Source organism: Chanodichthys erythropterus, chromosome 14 (assembly GCF_024489055.1).
Source record: "Chanodichthys erythropterus isolate Z2021 chromosome 14, ASM2448905v1, whole genome shotgun sequence".
Classification (NCBI taxonomy): Eukaryota; Metazoa; Chordata; class Actinopteri; order Cypriniformes; family Xenocyprididae; genus Chanodichthys; species Chanodichthys erythropterus.
Window position 1 is genome coordinate 17374797 of NC_090234.1, and position 18318 is coordinate 17393114.

An 18318-nucleotide genomic window follows, 5' to 3' on the forward strand; every position below is an offset into this window, starting at 1 on the left:
GTTCATAATTTATTGATTTTCTGTAATTAATCTTTTCTATTTTATACTTTTTTCATTCTAAAAAAGCCTATTGCTTTTATACATACGTTAAAGTGTTTGTTTGTTTGTTTGTTTGTTTTAGATGGGGAAATTGCAGACCAGCCACTAGTTAGTTGACTGTTAATGGTCACATGGTCACATCAGTTTGTATTTTATTTTGATTGTTTTTATTTTTAAATTATTTATTTTTATTTTACATTTTTATGATTTAATTATTAGCTTTATCAACTTACGAATCCCTTGCAGTTCCTTCACGATTCCCAGTTTGACCTGTCTAAAAGTAATCAAAAAGTAGTCAGATTACATTACCTAAAATGTGTTATGTAATTATAATTACTAATTACAGTTTTTGAAATCAGTAACAGGCTACAATTTTTAAGTAATCAGCAGCAGAGTCTGCAAAGCGTCACAAGAGACGGCTTTAAATAACCTCATGTCTCAAAGTACATAACAACAACAACAACAACAACAACAAAAAAACAGTATAACAAAAAGTGTTAATAAATTGCCTACTCTACCTTTAAATTGAAATCTCTCCAGAAATACATAGAGAAATGAATGTAGGCCTAACAAGCTCCTAGTGAACTTATTTCATGAACTTTATGAAAGGGTTAGTTCAACCAAAAATAAAAATTCTGTCATTAATTACTCACCCTAATGTCGTTATTTTTGTTTTGTTTTTGTGCACAAAAAGTATTGTTGCTTCATAAAATTAAGGTTGAACCACTGCAGTCATGTCAACTTTTTTAACAATGTCTTTAGTACCTTTCTGGACCTTGAACGTGTTGGTTATTGCTGTCTATGGAGGAATCAGATACATCTCAGATATCATCAAAAATATCTTAATTTGTGTTCTGAAGATAAACGAAGGTCTTACGGGTGTGGAACGACATGAGGGTGAGTAATAAATGACAGAATTGTCATTTTTGGGTGAACTAACCCCTTAAGGCGGAAAATCTTAATCATAAATGTAAATATTATAAAATGCTCTTTGAAAAGTAAATACAATCATGCTGCTTATCTCACAAAAGCTGTCAAGAAAACGTTTATATAAATATGTAAATAAAGAAGAAATTAGATTTTGCTTCATCTTTTGTGAAAACATCTTGTGGGGTAAGTTGTCACACTGGGAAGCAAACAGCCAATAAGCCTTTCATCAAAATATAAACAGTAAAACAATTATGAAACACAAAACAATTAATTAGCAAAAATCTAAAATGTTAAATATATAAACATTATTTGTTTTGTATATGACAATGACTGTATATTACATTGTCTACAAAAAACTTGACGCATTTACACTGTTATAGCAGGGGGAAGAAGTGTTAACTGAACACACTCTGGCTTTTTGTGAAAACAAGCCCCAATAGCAATAGCTTCTGACATTTATGAAAAATCCTCTTGTCCTTAGTTCAACCATTTAGTTCAATATAAGGCTGACTTGTGTTTCAATGTATATTTATGGCACCTATTCTTTTGTGATTTCAAATAATTCAAGTGCATTTTATATTTCTAATAATCTTTAGAATTATTTGATCAAGATACAAGAATTTCCCAATTCTTTATTGCATCTCTTGAAGTGTGACATTTCTTATTATGGCCACATGAGGGCAGTTAATAGGCCTCATTGACTTTCATAGTATGGAAAAAATACTGTGGAAGTCAATGGGGTCCATCAACAGTTTGGTTTCTGACATTCTTCAAAATATCTTCTTTTCTGTTCAGCAGAAGAAAGAAATTCATGCAGGTTTGAAACAACTTGATGGTGAGTAAATGATGACAGAATATTCATTTTTGGGTGAACTATCCTTTTAAGGTGAAAATTCAAAAATGCTCTTTGAAAAGTTATGGCCACATGAGGGCAGCAGAGACCACTTAATATTTCTTACACAAGCCATGTTCTGCTGGAATCATGTAGACTGTGTAGGGATCATACAGGAACAGGTTCCTACCGGATTCATGTAACATTAGCCTAAATATTCCTACAGGCTCCTTAAAGGGTTAGTTAACCCCAAAATGAAAATAATGTAATTTATTACTCACCCTCATGTCGTTCTACACCCATAAGACCTTCGTTCATCTTCAGAACACAAATTAAGATATTTTTGATGAAATATAAGTCTTTTTTTCAACATATAGGCTATCTAGTGATGGCCGATTTCAAAACACTGCTTCGGAGCTTTACGAATATTTTGTTTCGAATCATGATTCGGATCACGTAACTGCCAAACTGCTGAAATCACGTGACTTTGGTGCTCCGAACAACTGATTCGAAACAAAAGATTCGTAAACCGTACTGGTAAATCCTGGGTTTATATTATATCTATTAGCTACCTGTAGGAAAACTTAGGAACCTGTAGGAATATTTATGTTAAATAGGCTATTTGCTCTGCCTTCATTGTTTTCTTTTACAAGCAGGTATACAGGAATCGATTGTTTTTTAATGAATCGTTTGAACTGGTTCTCAAAAGCGGTCTGAACAATTCGTTCATACTGAATCAGTAAATGCGGTTCTCGAGTCCAAAAAGTCGACTCATTGAACGGAAAACATTTGAAGTCAACCATCCGAGAATTTGACTGACAGGACGAAAAGTAAGTTTTGATAGTACTTTTTAATAGCAAAATAACTAATAAATATTACAAATAAAATATTTCAACAACACGGATAACATTTATTAAACATGCAGAAATCAGCCTTTTCAACCGAGTGATGTAAATGAATGTTAATAGGCTACCGATTAGATCAGACTACGTTACAGATTTTTAACGGTTTTTCAGGGCAGGCCTAATTACTTAATTTGAAATGGCTGACTGATAAGGGAAGGCGCGGCCATTTTCGCGGCATTGCTCATTTATTAAAAGTGTGGAATAATGAAAGAAAGACTTTTCTTTTCTCTTTTCTTTCCAGTAATTCTTTTTTATGCTTTTGTGTTATCTGACCTCAGAGATCCCTAAGATGCAGTCTCACACAGTTTCACAGTTCTTTACAGCTTTCTGACACAGTTCTGTAGCTTCATTATTTTTTACAGTCTATGGTAGCTTCCCATGATTATAAATTAATTTGTAAATATAACAATATATTTTATGAAAAGAGAAGTAGTTTAATGGTATGTAATATGACTACTGAATGCGTGATAAACCATTGTTTGCATCCCATAAAAGCCATAGGTCACAAATCGTTTGTCACAGGTGCGGAAAAATCAGGAGTAAACAAAGCACTGAGACTAAACATTGTGGAGCTTTAGCCTCACAATTTCAACAAAGATTAGTTTGTTATGAACTGACAAACAACATGGAAAGGTCTATGAATACTTATGACAATATTATGGACTTCTGATAAGAACATGGATCAGACTTTCAAACTCCCACAAGCTACTGTTTGAATCAAAAAGCAAAACACATAGTAGTTCATCTATCATGTCTGTGCACATAGAGAGATACTAATGCATGCTCTCCTCAAAATACAGGCTCCATCTATAAGAAAATGCATGATTATCATTTTGGGAAGTTGTCTGTTTTAATACAGATCAATGCAAAGTGCTATCCAGTTCTGCTCAAGCGGGATAAGCTTATCTCAGAGGTGTAGATCCAACAGTTGTAGGCATTTGGTTGTATAAATCTATATCAGACTAGCGTAAATCATTCCGACTCAAAGGATCCCAGATGCACAGGCCAGTCGAGATGTGCTGTTTCTCAGGGAGATAAATCACATCCGACAACTTTTCCACCTGTTGATTCCTCATAATGGCAAAAATCACCATGCACTTTTTTAATGTATATGCAAAACAGCAACTTGAATGTGCACCTAAAGGTTTGGAATGAAATGAGTGTGAGCAAATGAGTGAACTATTTCTGTCTTTAAGCAGAAGATCTGCTGAGTTTCAATCCAGAATGTTCTGAGCATGGAGACCCAGAGACGCAGATAACCAAGAGAGAAAGATAACATCCTGAAACTGACGGCTCAGTATGAGGTTGCTGCCACTTGCAATAAAGATGATGGAGAGCAGAACAAACAGGAAAAAAAGATGAGTATTGCTTTAGTCTGATTTTAATCTAGTTACATTTTCAGTGACAATACACTCATTCTTCTCTGATATGTAAAATCTAATCTTAAATTCTGGTTTGTGGCTACACCTCTGCTGTCACTGATGAAAGCACCTTTACAATATTGGATCTTATTGGATTTGGTTTTCAGAATAACCTCATAGCACAATAGCACAATAAATGGCCTGAATTAACCTGGCTTATAGGATGCACCTGGGGGTGCAGATGGATTTTATGATGCAAGTGTTTATAATATACAGTTCTCAACAGATGAGAGGAAACAGTTGTATTTATGGGGGAATCTTATGAAATCCTTTAAGCTCTCTGGTCACTGACATAAGAAAATCTCACCAGTTTTTATTACCATGATGCAGTGTTTCCCACAGGATTTTGTGAGACTGTGGTGGGTGGACATCGGTTCCTCTAGGGGGGTATATGTAATTATATATATTTTAAATTTAAATGCATAAATCTGGTGCATTCTGAGAGAAAAATTAAGTGACTAGATCAATGAAGAAATTTGTTCTCATGTAAAAAAATGTTGTGCTCTAAAAGTAATTTATTTATTGCTGATGGTAGGGCACAATAGTCACATACACAACATATAGTAGGCTAAATGATAGTTCATAAGTGGTCAAACACGTAGAGTATACATTAAACCATTTAAAATATGTAGCAAAAGAGGTTACCTTTGTTGAATTAATTTATTTCTAGAATAATTACTGGGGGCCTGTATCTATACATCTGTATTTGTGGAACTAATGGTCAATCTTTGATTTATTAAACAATCCAGAATGCACTAAACACACTTCTTCATTATAGAGAAAAACAACAAATGAATAGAAATATATAATCATAAGCTGACCAATAAATAAACTAGGTGAGTATATAATTCAGCATCAAAAAGTATGCTAGGCTAATTCTTGAAAAAAAACTTTACACAGTAATTTTATAAAATCTAAATCTGTTAATAAAAAGTTTAAAATTGCTATTTGTATTCTTATGAAATGAAAATAGCTATTTATATTATATTTATATGTGAATGTAAAGAATTATATGTATTTAAAATAATGGAAGATTAAAAGACGTTTATTTTAGATGTATTGTGCAGCTTTTTAATGGGGCAACAAAATATGATACAACGGAACAAAATAGGCTATTAATAATCTTTCAGTGTGCAAAACCATGATGAACACCTTGCAGAATCTGTGAAAATATGAATAATTTTAACAAAATAAGATGGATCATACAGCAGTATGATACATAAAGTCCCCTGTTTGTCCTGAGCAGTTAAACTGCCCAATATTCTTCAGGAAAATCCTCCAGGTCCCAAAAATTCTTCAGATTTCCACCATCTTTTGCATATTTGAACCCTTTCCAGCAGTGGCTGTATGATTTTGATATTCATCTTTTCACACTGAGGACAATTGAGGGACTCAAACACAACTATTAAAAAAGGTTCAAACATTCACTGATGCTCCAGAAGGAAACACGATGCATTAAGAGCCGAGGGGTGAAAACTTTTGAACAGGATGAAGATGTCCAAATTTTTCTGATTTTGTTTATTTATTTTTTTTTTTTATTTAGTACCTTTAGAAGCAACAGAAGACACTTAAATGTTTACCAGAAGACAAATTAAGTACAATATTCCTTGATCTTCAAATTCAAAATGTTTTCACCCCTCGGCTCTTAATGCATCGTGTTTCCTTCTGGAGCATCAGTGAATGTTTGAACCTTTTTTAATAGTTGTGTTTGAGTCCCTCAATTGTCCTCAGTGTGAAAAGCCGGATCTCAAAATCATACAGTCACTGCTGGAATGGGTTCAAATATGCAAAAGATGCTGGAAAACTGAATAATTTTGGGGACCTGGAGGATTTTTTTGAAGAATTTTGGGCAGTTTTACTGCGACTCATGAACAACCATCACAAAACATAAAAACAGTCGTGGATCATCCAGTTAACCACACACAGTATTAAGAATCAAGGGTTCATGAACTTTTGAATTGGGTCATATTTATAAATTCAGCTATTATTATTATTTTTTTGTCTTCTGGACTTTATGTAAACATCAGTCATGGTCTTTGGGGTCCAACCCCACATTGAAAATGGAAAGCCAGAAAATAAATTTTTCAATAAAATAAAAAAATCTGGCATAAATCTGAAAATGTTCATACAGAAATGAAGGCATCACAGCAAACATTGGTCCCTGGCCAAAAATAGTCGCAGTAGGACAGCATAACATATGTAACAGAACTTTAGTATGTAACATATGTAACAGAACATTTCCTGAAAATGCATTCAGACACATTTGTACATGTCTACAGTTCTTTGGGATGCATGTATTATTGTTACTTTGACTTTTAGCTATGTAGCTATATAATAATTAATTTCATTAATTTTCATTTTGGAACTTTTTTACAACCATAATGGGACGTGTCGGAGGGACGTCTTTTCAACGGACATTAAACATCCAAATGTTTGCTGGTCTGGTAGTAGAGCACAAATGCAATGTGGAACATGTTCACACACACACACACACACACACACACACACACACACACACACACACACACACACACACACACACACACACACACACACACGTGACCGCAACAGAAAGCATTTAGAGTTTGGCAAACAGGATCAGCCACAATTTTTTTTAACATTTCTTTTTCTTTTTTTAAACATTTTTTTACATTTGGTTTATTTAAATAAATAATTTATAAATAATAATAAGTGGCATTTTTGTCATATTTTTGCAAATTTATGTGGGATTATTGCAAAAATATATGCTTAAGAATACAACAACAACAAATTCTAACCTTTCACAAAAATATATAAGGTTTATATATATATATATATATATATATATATATATATATATATATATATATATATATATATATATATATATATATATATATAAAGTTGTGATATGAGCGGTTGGCCACATCCAGAAAAATTAATGGATCTCAATGGCCCTCTGCTGGATATATATGGTCAAAACAACTTCTAAAATGTAATTCCTACAGATTTTCTTCTAACCACGAGATGGCAGGATTCTGCTTATAACACTTAGATCAATATCCATAAACAACTCATATTTAATTTAGATCATCATTAAAGTAATTTTTTTCTGAAAAATATAATATTTCATATGCAAGCTTATGGTGTAGTTGAGCAATTTTGTGGTAAATAGATAAAAAATTGCCACATATTCCCCAAAACACAGCATAAAAAACACAGCCTTCACATGTCACTTTCATAAATGTATAGGTGACAAGTACATAAAAACAGACATTTGTATAAATCATTTGTATAAACTGTAAATGTGACCATGAGGGTAAAGGGGAAATGAGGAGAATATAGGTAAATTCTTTATCATACCATTGTCAGAAATCCAGGTCTGTCTCAATATCCTTTAAATACATTTTAAATAAGCACTGGCAAGGTCCACTACTGTTTATTATAGCTCTTTAAAATGCTTTTAAATTAAAATTTTGAGAAACAGACATAAAATAGTTTTACGCTCATGCATTCTGACATTTGAAATGCAATGCATTTAATGAATCTGAGTGTCTCCCAGATACTGAAACAATGGGGTTGGTGTTTATATGATGCTTTTCTATACTAACATATCTTATGTGCTGTTTATATTTATAAACCTACCATACCTTACACAAACATCCACAAACAAAAGCAGAGTGACTGTCCTCCCTTAGCCCAGAACAGCCACTCTCATCAAAACCTCAGAGACTGAAGGGTCAAAGGCTAAATAGACTATATTAGATTTTTTTATTATTATTTGAACTGTTTGTATTATTTTAGATTTATTTTACATTTGAGTATAGTCTGGACACTGTCCTATAAAGATATTATTTCTTTCATAAAAATGTAATCATATATTGTACTATGTGTGCTTCACATTATATTTGATTTATGAACCAGTAAGTAGGAGCAATAGTAATGATTTGTCTTCTGATAGCTGAACAGAGCGCTCTGTGAGTAGCAAGAAGAAAGAAAGTGTTGGGTATCGAAAGTGCAAGAGATAAATTTGTGCATGAGAGTGTGTGTGGGTGGGGGGAAGAGGGTGTGTTTGTGGTTTTTTACTCTACACTATTGACCTTCCTTAGCTTCTGTTTCAAAACTATGGGGAACAAAGAGTCAGACTTACAAACTAAGAAGTTAATCAAATACTTTCTTCTTTATATAAATGCACATGTGAGTAATGATCAACATTAGAGAGTATTGGCAGTGTTTTTAGTGAAGATGCAGAAATGTTTTCAAGGGACATGTTTCACATTTTACCCTACAACACAAACCATCGGGACAGCTCGATTTGTCTTTATATCTCTTGTTTACAGTTGCTTTGTAATTTTAGTTCTTTGTCTTATGGGTCACACAGACAGTATGCAAACACACAATATTCAAAAGACTTTCTCCAGACTCAGTGTATCATTTAACAATTTCCCACAGTGATGAATTCACTGTTAGTGCATTTGGCAGCGGAAGGACAGTTTCTGGGAATGAGCGTAAGAGTAAGGCCTCTGAAAAACACTTTTATCTCAGTCACAAAAATATCTGACCACATCTATGATACCACTGGTCAGTTTAAAGTTCCCATATTTGTTCATGTTTTTACCCTTATGACGTCAAATGTATGTCATTGTAAATGCTTTATCTCAGTGAGAAATGTTTAGATTAAGAATGGTAAACAAATACATTGTAGCTGTCCTTATTGTCCTCAATTTGTAATATAGATAGATAGATAGATATATAGATGGATAATATAGATAGATAGAAAGATGGACAGCTCAATGATAAAGATTTATTTCTTTTTTCTTTCACACAAAAAACAATACATATTTAGTAATGTATTTCATACCTTTAAAATAATATTTATAGTTTTCATTAAATGTAAATGTATTTATTTTTATTTAATACATGCTATTAATGTTATTTTTAAAAATCCCTCCATACTTAAAAAAAGAAAAGAAAAAAATAGATTAAGAATGTGCTTAAATATACAGCTTTAATATCATTCCGTAAATGTATAAACACATTTATGCTGTGTAAAACATTTACTAGTATGTAGTTTTCAACATTTGTACTGATGCTTCCATCAGTATGACAAGTCATTTTTGCAATTTATGTTATCTTGGTGACAAATCAGCACAATTTGCAACAACATTTGCAAAATTTATGTTTGCAAGGCATAAAAACATATGTACAAGATGAACAAATGTAAAATTCACAGTGGCAACACAAAATTCTCTGTCCTAAACCCCGGGCCAACAAGCCATCCATATTGTTGAGCCTGGGATAGATAGATGTGATTACTAGCTAATGGAGTGTTTTGTTATTTTTGCACTACAGTTCAAAAGTTTGGGGTCTGTAAGACTTTTTAAAAAGAAATTATTACTTTTATTTTGGAACGACATCTTTTGAGCATTTTATTCATCTAAGAAACCTTAAAAAAAATGTAACATGGTTTCCACAAAAATATGAAGCAGCACATCTGTTTTAAACATTGATAATTTTTCTTGAGCAGGAAATCAGCATATTAGAATGATTTTTGAAGGATCATGCGACACTGAAAACTGTAATGATGGAACATGATAATGAATAATGATGCTGAAAATTCAGCTTTGATCACAGGAATAAATTATATTTTAAAATCTATTAAAATAGATATTATATAATTGTAACAGTTCGTATATACGGGAAGAAGGAGGCGGGAACCGGCGAACATTCAACGTAACTTTAATTTAAAATAAACAAAGAACAAAACTAAAGTAATGCCGGCAGACCCTCGCGGACGTCTGCCGGCCACACAAACATAATAAAACATAAAATAAAGTCCAGGCCTGGTCCTCTCTCTTCCTTCACTGACGTCGCTCCTCCTTTTATGCCTCCAGAGCTCCTCCGTGAGAGACTCGAGGCCGGCACGCCTCGCAGGTGATGCTCATTATCACTTGCGTCACCGGCCTCGCGCCGTTCCCTCACGGCTCTCGCCCGCCCTGCTAGTCACAATAAATATTTTAAATAGTAATAATATTACTGTTTTTACTGTATTTTTGATCAAATAAATGCAGGCTTTATGAACATAAGAGACTTCTTTCAAAAACATAAAAAAACTCATTTAGTGTACCGTTTAAAAAACAAATTTTTAAACGGTACACTAAAAAAAATAATTCTGTTAAATTTACAGTAAAAAACTGGCAGCTGTTGTTGCCGAAAAATAAATACAGTAAAGAATATGGTAGCAACATTTTAGGTTTTACAGATTTAACTTAAATTTACAGTAAAATACCATATTTCATTAATTGATATAATGTTAATTTACCAACCTATTGAACTAATATCTATTTTCTACCTGTATAATACACTGACAACTACCAAACATAGTGGATTGCATAAAAAATGCAATAAACATTAATTTAACAACATTAGATGTAACAGAAAACTCTAATGCACATAACTGATTATAAAAAAATAAAAAAATAAGAAGCAGTTATTTGAACAAAAATACACCAAATGTGAAGCTTAATATGGAATTCTGGGAATATCAATTTACTGTAAATTATACAATGACATTCTTTTTCGCTTCCAAAAACTATCAATTTAACGGTATTTTACTGTAAAACTACATCAAATGTATGGCTAAATCTATTACAGTTATTCACTGTATATAGTACAGAAACTTTCTGTTAACCAATTAACAGTTTTTCACTGTAGCATCTTTTACCACTAAAGATGCTAAAGAGGATGTTTTGTTTTATACATTTTTGCAATATTACTTGAAACTGTCTTTACTAACTGATAAAATACTATTTATTAGGTGCACTGAAAGTAATAATATTAATATACATCATCTGTGCACGAGTAGGGCCTTAAAAACATCAGCCAATCGTTTACGCGATCATCGCATAAACGATTGGCCTTCTGGCTTGTCAATCACTGCCGTGACGTTCCTTTTGAGAGATGGCCACAGCTGCGCGCTCCAGTAACTTTCCACACTCCACAGGCGCTGCATGCAATGTTTTTGTCAGGAGACAGGAGTAACAACTGCAGATTATGAGTTACCTGCGGTGAGTCCGACATAATGAATCCACTAACACGACACAGCGAATGCCGGTGGTAAACACTCGTGTTCCAATACTCGTGGCACGAGTTTTGGGAGGCGTTCCCTCGAAAGGAGGGGGCTGTTCTTACGCATGCGCTCATTTCAAAAACTCAGTAACAGTCTTTGGTTTCTCAGTCGACGAAAAGATCCTCTTTATCACCTTTAAAGTTTCAAATCATTTTTACAGTGTAGTGTCAATAAAGAATTTAATGAACAACAGAACTTTTATTCACACATTCAATTTAAACATCCTATGGCTCACTGTCCAAGTGTCAAAGCGTGATATCTCTATTGTTCTGTCCTCCTCTCCAGCGGTTTCTCAGTTTATGGATCACCCTGCGGATGGGCTCAGTGTACTGCTTGTTGGCCAGTCCCAGTATCAGCGGAATGATGGCCATGCTCCCGATTCCCGTACAGGACATGATGATGTACAGAGAGGAGCTTGGCAAGCTCACCCCGCTCTGCAGAGCTGTCACGGACATGAGCTGGTAGATGATGTACGGAACCCAGCAGACCAAGAACGTGAGGGACACAGCGGCCACGCATTTGGCGTAACGCAGGTTAAGCTGCTGCTCGTGGTCGGTCGGCTGCTGTTGAAGACGGTCCACAGCGCGGTGGAGCTTGCAGATGTTCTGCAGCTGCTTGTGTGCGATCCACAACACCCGTCCCGTCATGCCCATGATGGACAGCATGGCCGGCAGCACCAGTCCGCACACTTCCAGATAAATGAAGGCCTTTGGAAAAACCTGTTTGTAGGAGCAAACCTCATCCACTTTGGAGGAGTTACCAACTGTGCTTTGCATCTTATTTGGGTTAGAGCTCTTGTTGGCATTGGGTTCCACCCAATTATTCCATCCAAAGGCAGGAAGTGATGCGTAGAGCAACGGCGGGAGCCAAACTGTTAACAAGGCCAAGGGGAAGCAGCGGTGAACCCAGAACTGACTGTGGTGGAGCGGGCTGACGATGCACAGGTAGCGCTCGTAATGCACCATCACCAGATTGAAGAGGAATGACAAGAACAGAAAGTTGGGGAAGATGTACATCACCAAACAATGTTTGAAGTCCAGCTGCCGGTCGAGTGCCATGCGGGGAATGAAAGGCAGGGTGATGCCGGTGCACAAGTCGGCCACCAGCAGACTCAAGAAGAAGTAGTTTGGAGTGTTGTGCAGCTGCCGGTTGCAGGCGATGCCCACTATAATGAAGAGGTTGGATAAGATGATGATTGAAGACAGTGGAACGGTCAGATAGAAGATCAACTTCTCTCTGCTCGGCTCGTCGAGTGGATCCATGATGGAGAGCTGTTCCCCTCTGGACTAAACCAGACTAAACCTTCTCCATCAACTGTGAGGGTGAGTCCTGAAAACATAAGAAATATGTAGTAAACAGGTCTTGCCTAATATATCAGTTCAGTTGCTTGGAGACATAATCATTCATCTCTGTGCTACCAGTTTGTTTCACTTCCTTTTTATGTGAGATAGAGTGAGAGTTAACATCTGACCCACCCAAAATGAATTAAAGGAATAGGTCACACAAAAACATGAAAACTCTCATGATTTACACACCTTCGTTTCATTCCTAATTTACATGCTTTTATCTATTTCTGTGTTAAATAGATGTTATAACAGCGTTATTTTAGTGTCTTTACAATCAGGGTTTTTTACAACAAAACCCGCCCAATCGTGTTTCCGGGAAGCCCCCAGTAAAAATTGTGTTCCGGGAGATAAAATCAACATTTTTGGCAGGGTTACCCTGGTAAAATTCACATTCCAGGGGCTAAATAACATGTTATTTGGGGTCGCTTCAACCCGCAGACATGAAAAACAACCTGCAGCAAAAGTTTAAAAGTAGCCCAAACTGCAAACTTAGCATCACTGATTACAATACAGTTTTTTTTATAAATATTCTGAATTTTTATATTTTCATTTTAAAATTTTAGTAATTGTGTTGTGTTTGTCATTTATTAGCTTTATTTATTTGGTATTTTTGTTGATTTCATGTCGCATTTTCATTGGTTGGTCAATGAAACATTGATCATGCTGAATTTCTGACACTGTCAGAAAATGATCGTAGGCTATCTTTGGTCGCAAGACCAGGAAAACGGCCGTCTTTGAACCTCTCTCACTGTACGACATAGGACCACTGATTTCACAATGCCAATCTTTCGTCTGGGACAAACAAAAATTGTGCAGTGTATGCTGGGCTTTTAGCAAAACATGGTCAGGTTAAAGTGTCTGAATAATTTTTGGTTCCAAATTTGTTATCAATTTTACTGGTAGTCCACTGTATGAAGAATTTTTGGGTATAATATGAGTACTTTATTTTGCTATCCTCACTTACATGAATGAACTATAGTGTCCTGCACCCACTTTTAAAAATATATCAAAAATATCAATAATGTCTGAATAATTTTTGGTTTGACTGTATAGATTGATTACATTTTTTAAAGTTTTATATAATTTAATATATATTTTTTGTATTTAATAATTTATTCATTTATACATTGTCATGCAATAAATTGGTGTGAAGAACAGAAGATGCTGATAATCTTTCCCACCAGCGAAGCTGTGAAATTGCTAAAAGTTTCTACTAAAACAACAACATGTGGGTTTGGAACAATATGAGGGTCATTACATAATGTTAATTTTCATGCCTTTAACATCTGATTAGTTTGAATCCCATATCTTTAAGCATTTTACCTTTCCACTGGTCAAAACAACTAGTAAATCAGACAGTTTTTTTATCATGACGCACAGATGTCACTCAAAATTACTCTAGCCTCTAATGCTGGATGCTGTGAAGATACAGAATTCGGATTAAAAAACACAACCAGAGCTTCCTGAGTATCACAGAGAACACGTTAAACTTTCTTGTAGGTCTTAATAAGCCAGTGCTTCACAACTGTATCCAGCTAATGTTTAAATATTCATAAAGGTTCATGTTTCCATTTGTATTAAACAATGGTGGCATGACCGCTATCAAATATCCATCACTTGCACCAAGCAAACTTTCCTCCTCATTCAAGGTGTAAATGCACTGAAGCCCAATGATGCTTTCTGTTGAATTTGGTGTTTCATTTTACTTTTCCCTTGAAGATTATGATTCACTCACTGGAAATCAACGCAAACAATCTAATCATATTAACTTGAAATGCTTCGGCAGACTTAAATGAGACAGTCAAACTAAAAGAAACATGTCTGCCAAACACTCACCTTACAAATAAAGTTGTTAATCTTCATACAGTAGACTTGCATAAGATGTTCCAGCCATGTGTGAATCAGTGATCCTGTGAGGTCCCTCTCACATCTGAACTCTTCTGTGTTCCTCTCCTCTCACCAGGATTTTGCGGACGGAGATCGGAGTTCACAGTAGTCAAAGAGCAAGAGCTTGAGCAGGATGCTTCTTAAAGAGACAGTGACCTCATTCTGACTTCGGCCGTGAAGCATCAAGAGAGGTATTTCAACTCAGGAAGCCACAGTTTACACTCAATTTATGAGATAGATGTGGGAGGCTTGGAAACATGCGATGCTGATATCTAATTGTATATTTCTATCATAAAAATGGACAAAGTTTAATTACATTTAAGAGGTAGTTTGTACAACTAGTATAAACTAAAAAGAGTGCTGCACATAACATCTGTACTACTTCTAGGCAGTAGAATATACTATAACATTTCTATTTTTAATGACATTAATGGGTTAGTTCACAAAAAAAGTAGAAGAATTTGTCATTTGCTCATCCTTATGTCATTCCAAACCTGTAATTTCTTCTTTCTTCTTTGAAAAACAAAATGAGATGTTAGGAAAAATGTAAGAGTTGTTCTTTCTGATATTCAATAAAATTATGCTCACTAAGGCTGCATTTGTTTGATCAAAAATACAGTAAAAACAGTAATATTGTGAAAGATGATTAAAATTTGTATATTCAAATATATTTTAAAATATAATTTATTCCTGTGATGCAAAGCTGTATTTTCAGCATCATTACTCCAATCTTCAGTGTCACACAATCCTTAAAAAATCATTCTAATATGCTGCTCTGATGCTCAAGAAACATGTTGAAAACTGCTTAATATTTTTGTGGAAACTGTGATGCACTGTTTTCAGGATTCTTTCATGAGTAGAAAGTTTAAAAGAACAGGTTTTATTTGAAATATAAATCTTTTATAACATTATAATTGTCCTTACTGTCAGTTTAATGCATTCTTGCTGAATGAATATAATAATTTCTTTTAAAAACTAAATCTTACTGACCCCAAATTTTTGAACATTAGTTTATACTTCTAAAAGGGACAAAAATACACTATTAAAGTATCATAAATATAGTTCATATGAGATTATTATATGAAAAATTAGGTCATTGTTCACTTGTTCTATGTGACATGAAAAATGGCAATTGCTGTCAGTGCGTCAAACCTGGTGTGACGTGTCTAAAATCTGTCATTTTGTAATTGAATTTTGGTTTGAATTTAACAAAACAATGGTGGTGAGAAGATGATGACAAAATGTTCATTTTTGGGTGCAATTTGAAATGCACAATCATTACTTACTGTACATATTCAGACTGCACAGCTTCTACTGTACTCTAACAGTAGTGATGCATGAGAACAACATTCAGTTTGCTGAGAAAAAGCAGGCGGTAGTCAGCCTTTCTTTGCCTGGTGCCACAGCAAACACATCTATCAGTCTCTGTGTCATTTTCCAAAGCTTCCCCTTGGATGGCCTCATCCCTGAGATATGCAGCGTCACAAGTGCAGAAACATACAGGACCAGCGTATACACACACTCCTAGGAAAAACACATTAAAAGAAATGCCTGTGTTACGTAATTAAATACGCATTGTGCTAGTTTAGATGCGATGAGGACAGGAAATGGACACTTGGACTTTCTGTGGCTGTTTTCCCGAGTGGTCAGAAGTGAAACAGTTATAGATGGAAGACATCGCTTATCTGATGTCAGACACCTGGACAGAAAGAGTTATGGCCACATAACAAACAGTTTCCAAACTTGCATGATTGTTAGCAGTGTATTTTTGGCCATGTGAGAACATGTAAAGTTCTTAAAGGGACAGTCACCCAAAAATGTAAATATTGTTTTCATTTATGTCTTCTGTGAAACACAAAAGAAGGAAGTTTGAATGCATGTTTGGAATGACATGATGGTGAGTAAATGATCACATAAACTATTTTTTTAAAAGCTTGTTTGTTACTAGATATATTTAAATTAAGTGTTTCTTGTTTGAGGCAAACTTATGCTCACAATTAGGGATGTGCCCTAAGCCAAATACTATGTTCGGAAAGGAAATTATGCAATCTACTGAGCCCTTATGATTCATGATTCTTTGATGAATAGAAAGTTCAAAAGAACAGCATTTATTTGAATGTAGTTAGAAATAGTTGACATTTATAAGAAGTATTTAGTTTTTAAACAGTTAAAAAAATATATGATTTTGTATAGCAAAATTAGTGGAAAAAAAATCAAAACTCAGCACATTTCAGCTTCATGACCTTGTAATGCCAAACTAAACTGTAAATCTTCACCTGAAGACATATCTCAGAATATATTAAAATGTATTGATTCAGCTGGAGATGGTGGAAATAGGCTTTACTGTCACTTTTGAACAATTTGAGTCCTAATTTGAGTCAGTTTGACAATTTGAGTGAATTTGACAATTTGAGTCCTAAATGAACAAAAGTCTTTCTTTCTTTCTTTCTTTCTTTCTTTCTTTCTTTCTTTCTTTCTTTCTTTCTTTCTTTCTTTCTTTCTTTCTTTCTTTCTTTCTTTCTTTCTTTCTTTCTTTCTTTCAAACAAACAAACAAACAAACAAACAAACAAACAAACAAACAAACAGTATTAATAAATAATGTTGCTATATCAAAGTTTAATATTTAGAGTTAGGAGTTTTTAATAGCTAAATGCAACACCACTCAATATAATTTGACATATAGTAATATTCATATGTTACTATAAAACGGCTTTGATCTAATACAAATAACCTACAAAGTGTGAAGATGTCACCTTTTTGACAAGTTGGACAACACAGAGTTACTGTGTATGATTGGCCTCAGAAACGGCAGGAGCACAAAGGTTGATGATCTCATCTCATAAAGCCTATTTTTATTCCCAGTAGTCTTTTCAGTGGACCTCTGTAGATATACGCCCAGGAGCTATAAAATGAGAAAAATGTTTAACCACAAATTTTATACATGCCAAATGCTACAGTGACAAGCATTAAGAGCAGGAAATAGGGTAAAGGCCAATCACTTCATGACAGCCAAATGACTTTACCATGGCTTTTTGCAGTAGGATAAACCCATTTGACAAACACAAAAATAAGTAATTACTATAAAAAACCCATCATATAAAATATCCACAAGTGCAGAAACAATATATCCTACTGTTGTTGTTAAATCACATGCTGGCAGTGTGTACACTGTATGCTTTGATTATTTGTTTACAAGATACTACACTATGATGTCTGTTTGTAGTGGGTTGCATTTGAATGTGAATCTTTACACCAAGGAAATAACAGGAGTTGTTGGCTAGAGGTTGCACAAGTTACAGAATTAACCCCCATTTACCGATAATGATATCACATCTGTGATGTAAGTGATTAAATTATCATCAGGGCACCTTTAACAAACCTTTTTATGTTGGAGATTTTTACTTATAAGTACATTGACTTCATTAGTAAATATTTAGTATTTAGTTTCTAATGGTAGTTATTTAATAGACTTTATACCCAAAGCTTCTGAAAGAACTGATTTTGATGAGTGTACAGCACCATCTAGTGGATAGTTTAATGTTCGATGGTTGAAGGGTGAATAGAATAATGTCATCTCATTGTATCCAGTTATAGAAAATGCTTATTATTGTTGTGTTCATGAAGTGAACCTTTTGCTGATTGTTTACAGTTTCACAGACGTTTCTCCCATAATTCACGCAGAGTGTCATTGGGTGTATAAAGAAGGTGGAAAAGATTGTGGCTTTATCCAAACACTTAAGCAGCTGACTCGTTGCCTTACTGCCTTATGAGCAATGACTTTGCAGGCAGCTTTTACGAACAAAGGTACCTAATGAAAATGATTTCGGACAGACTTCTGAGGTAGCGTAA

General features: G+C 34.4%; 1 protein-coding gene across 2 annotated transcripts; it reads right to left on the reverse strand.

Annotated features, from left to right (window-relative positions):
* Positions 1-9058: 9058 nt before the first annotated feature.
* On the reverse strand, positions 9059-14638 carry gpbar1 (G protein-coupled bile acid receptor 1). 2 transcript variants are annotated; one of them, XM_067409522.1, is made up of 2 exons: positions 14423-14638; positions 9059-12564 (listed from the first exon to the last, which is right to left on the reverse strand). In XM_067409522.1, the coding sequence occupies exon 2, from the start codon at positions 12495-12497 to the stop codon at positions 11481-11483; it is 1017 nt and encodes a 338-aa protein (XP_067265623.1). In that variant the 5' UTR covers positions 12498-12564; positions 14423-14638; the 3' UTR covers positions 9059-11480. The 2 variants fall into 2 exon arrangements, with proteins under 2 accessions (XP_067265623.1, XP_067265622.1); XM_067409521.1 differs by having other exon boundaries at positions 14418-14637.
* Between the last annotated feature and the right edge of the window lie 3680 nt (positions 14639-18318).

Coding starts and splice junctions, on each gene's coding strand:
- gpbar1 (XM_067409522.1), bottom strand. CDS start 12,497: ATGGATCCACTCGACGAGCCGAGCAGAGAGAAGTTGATCTTCTATCTG.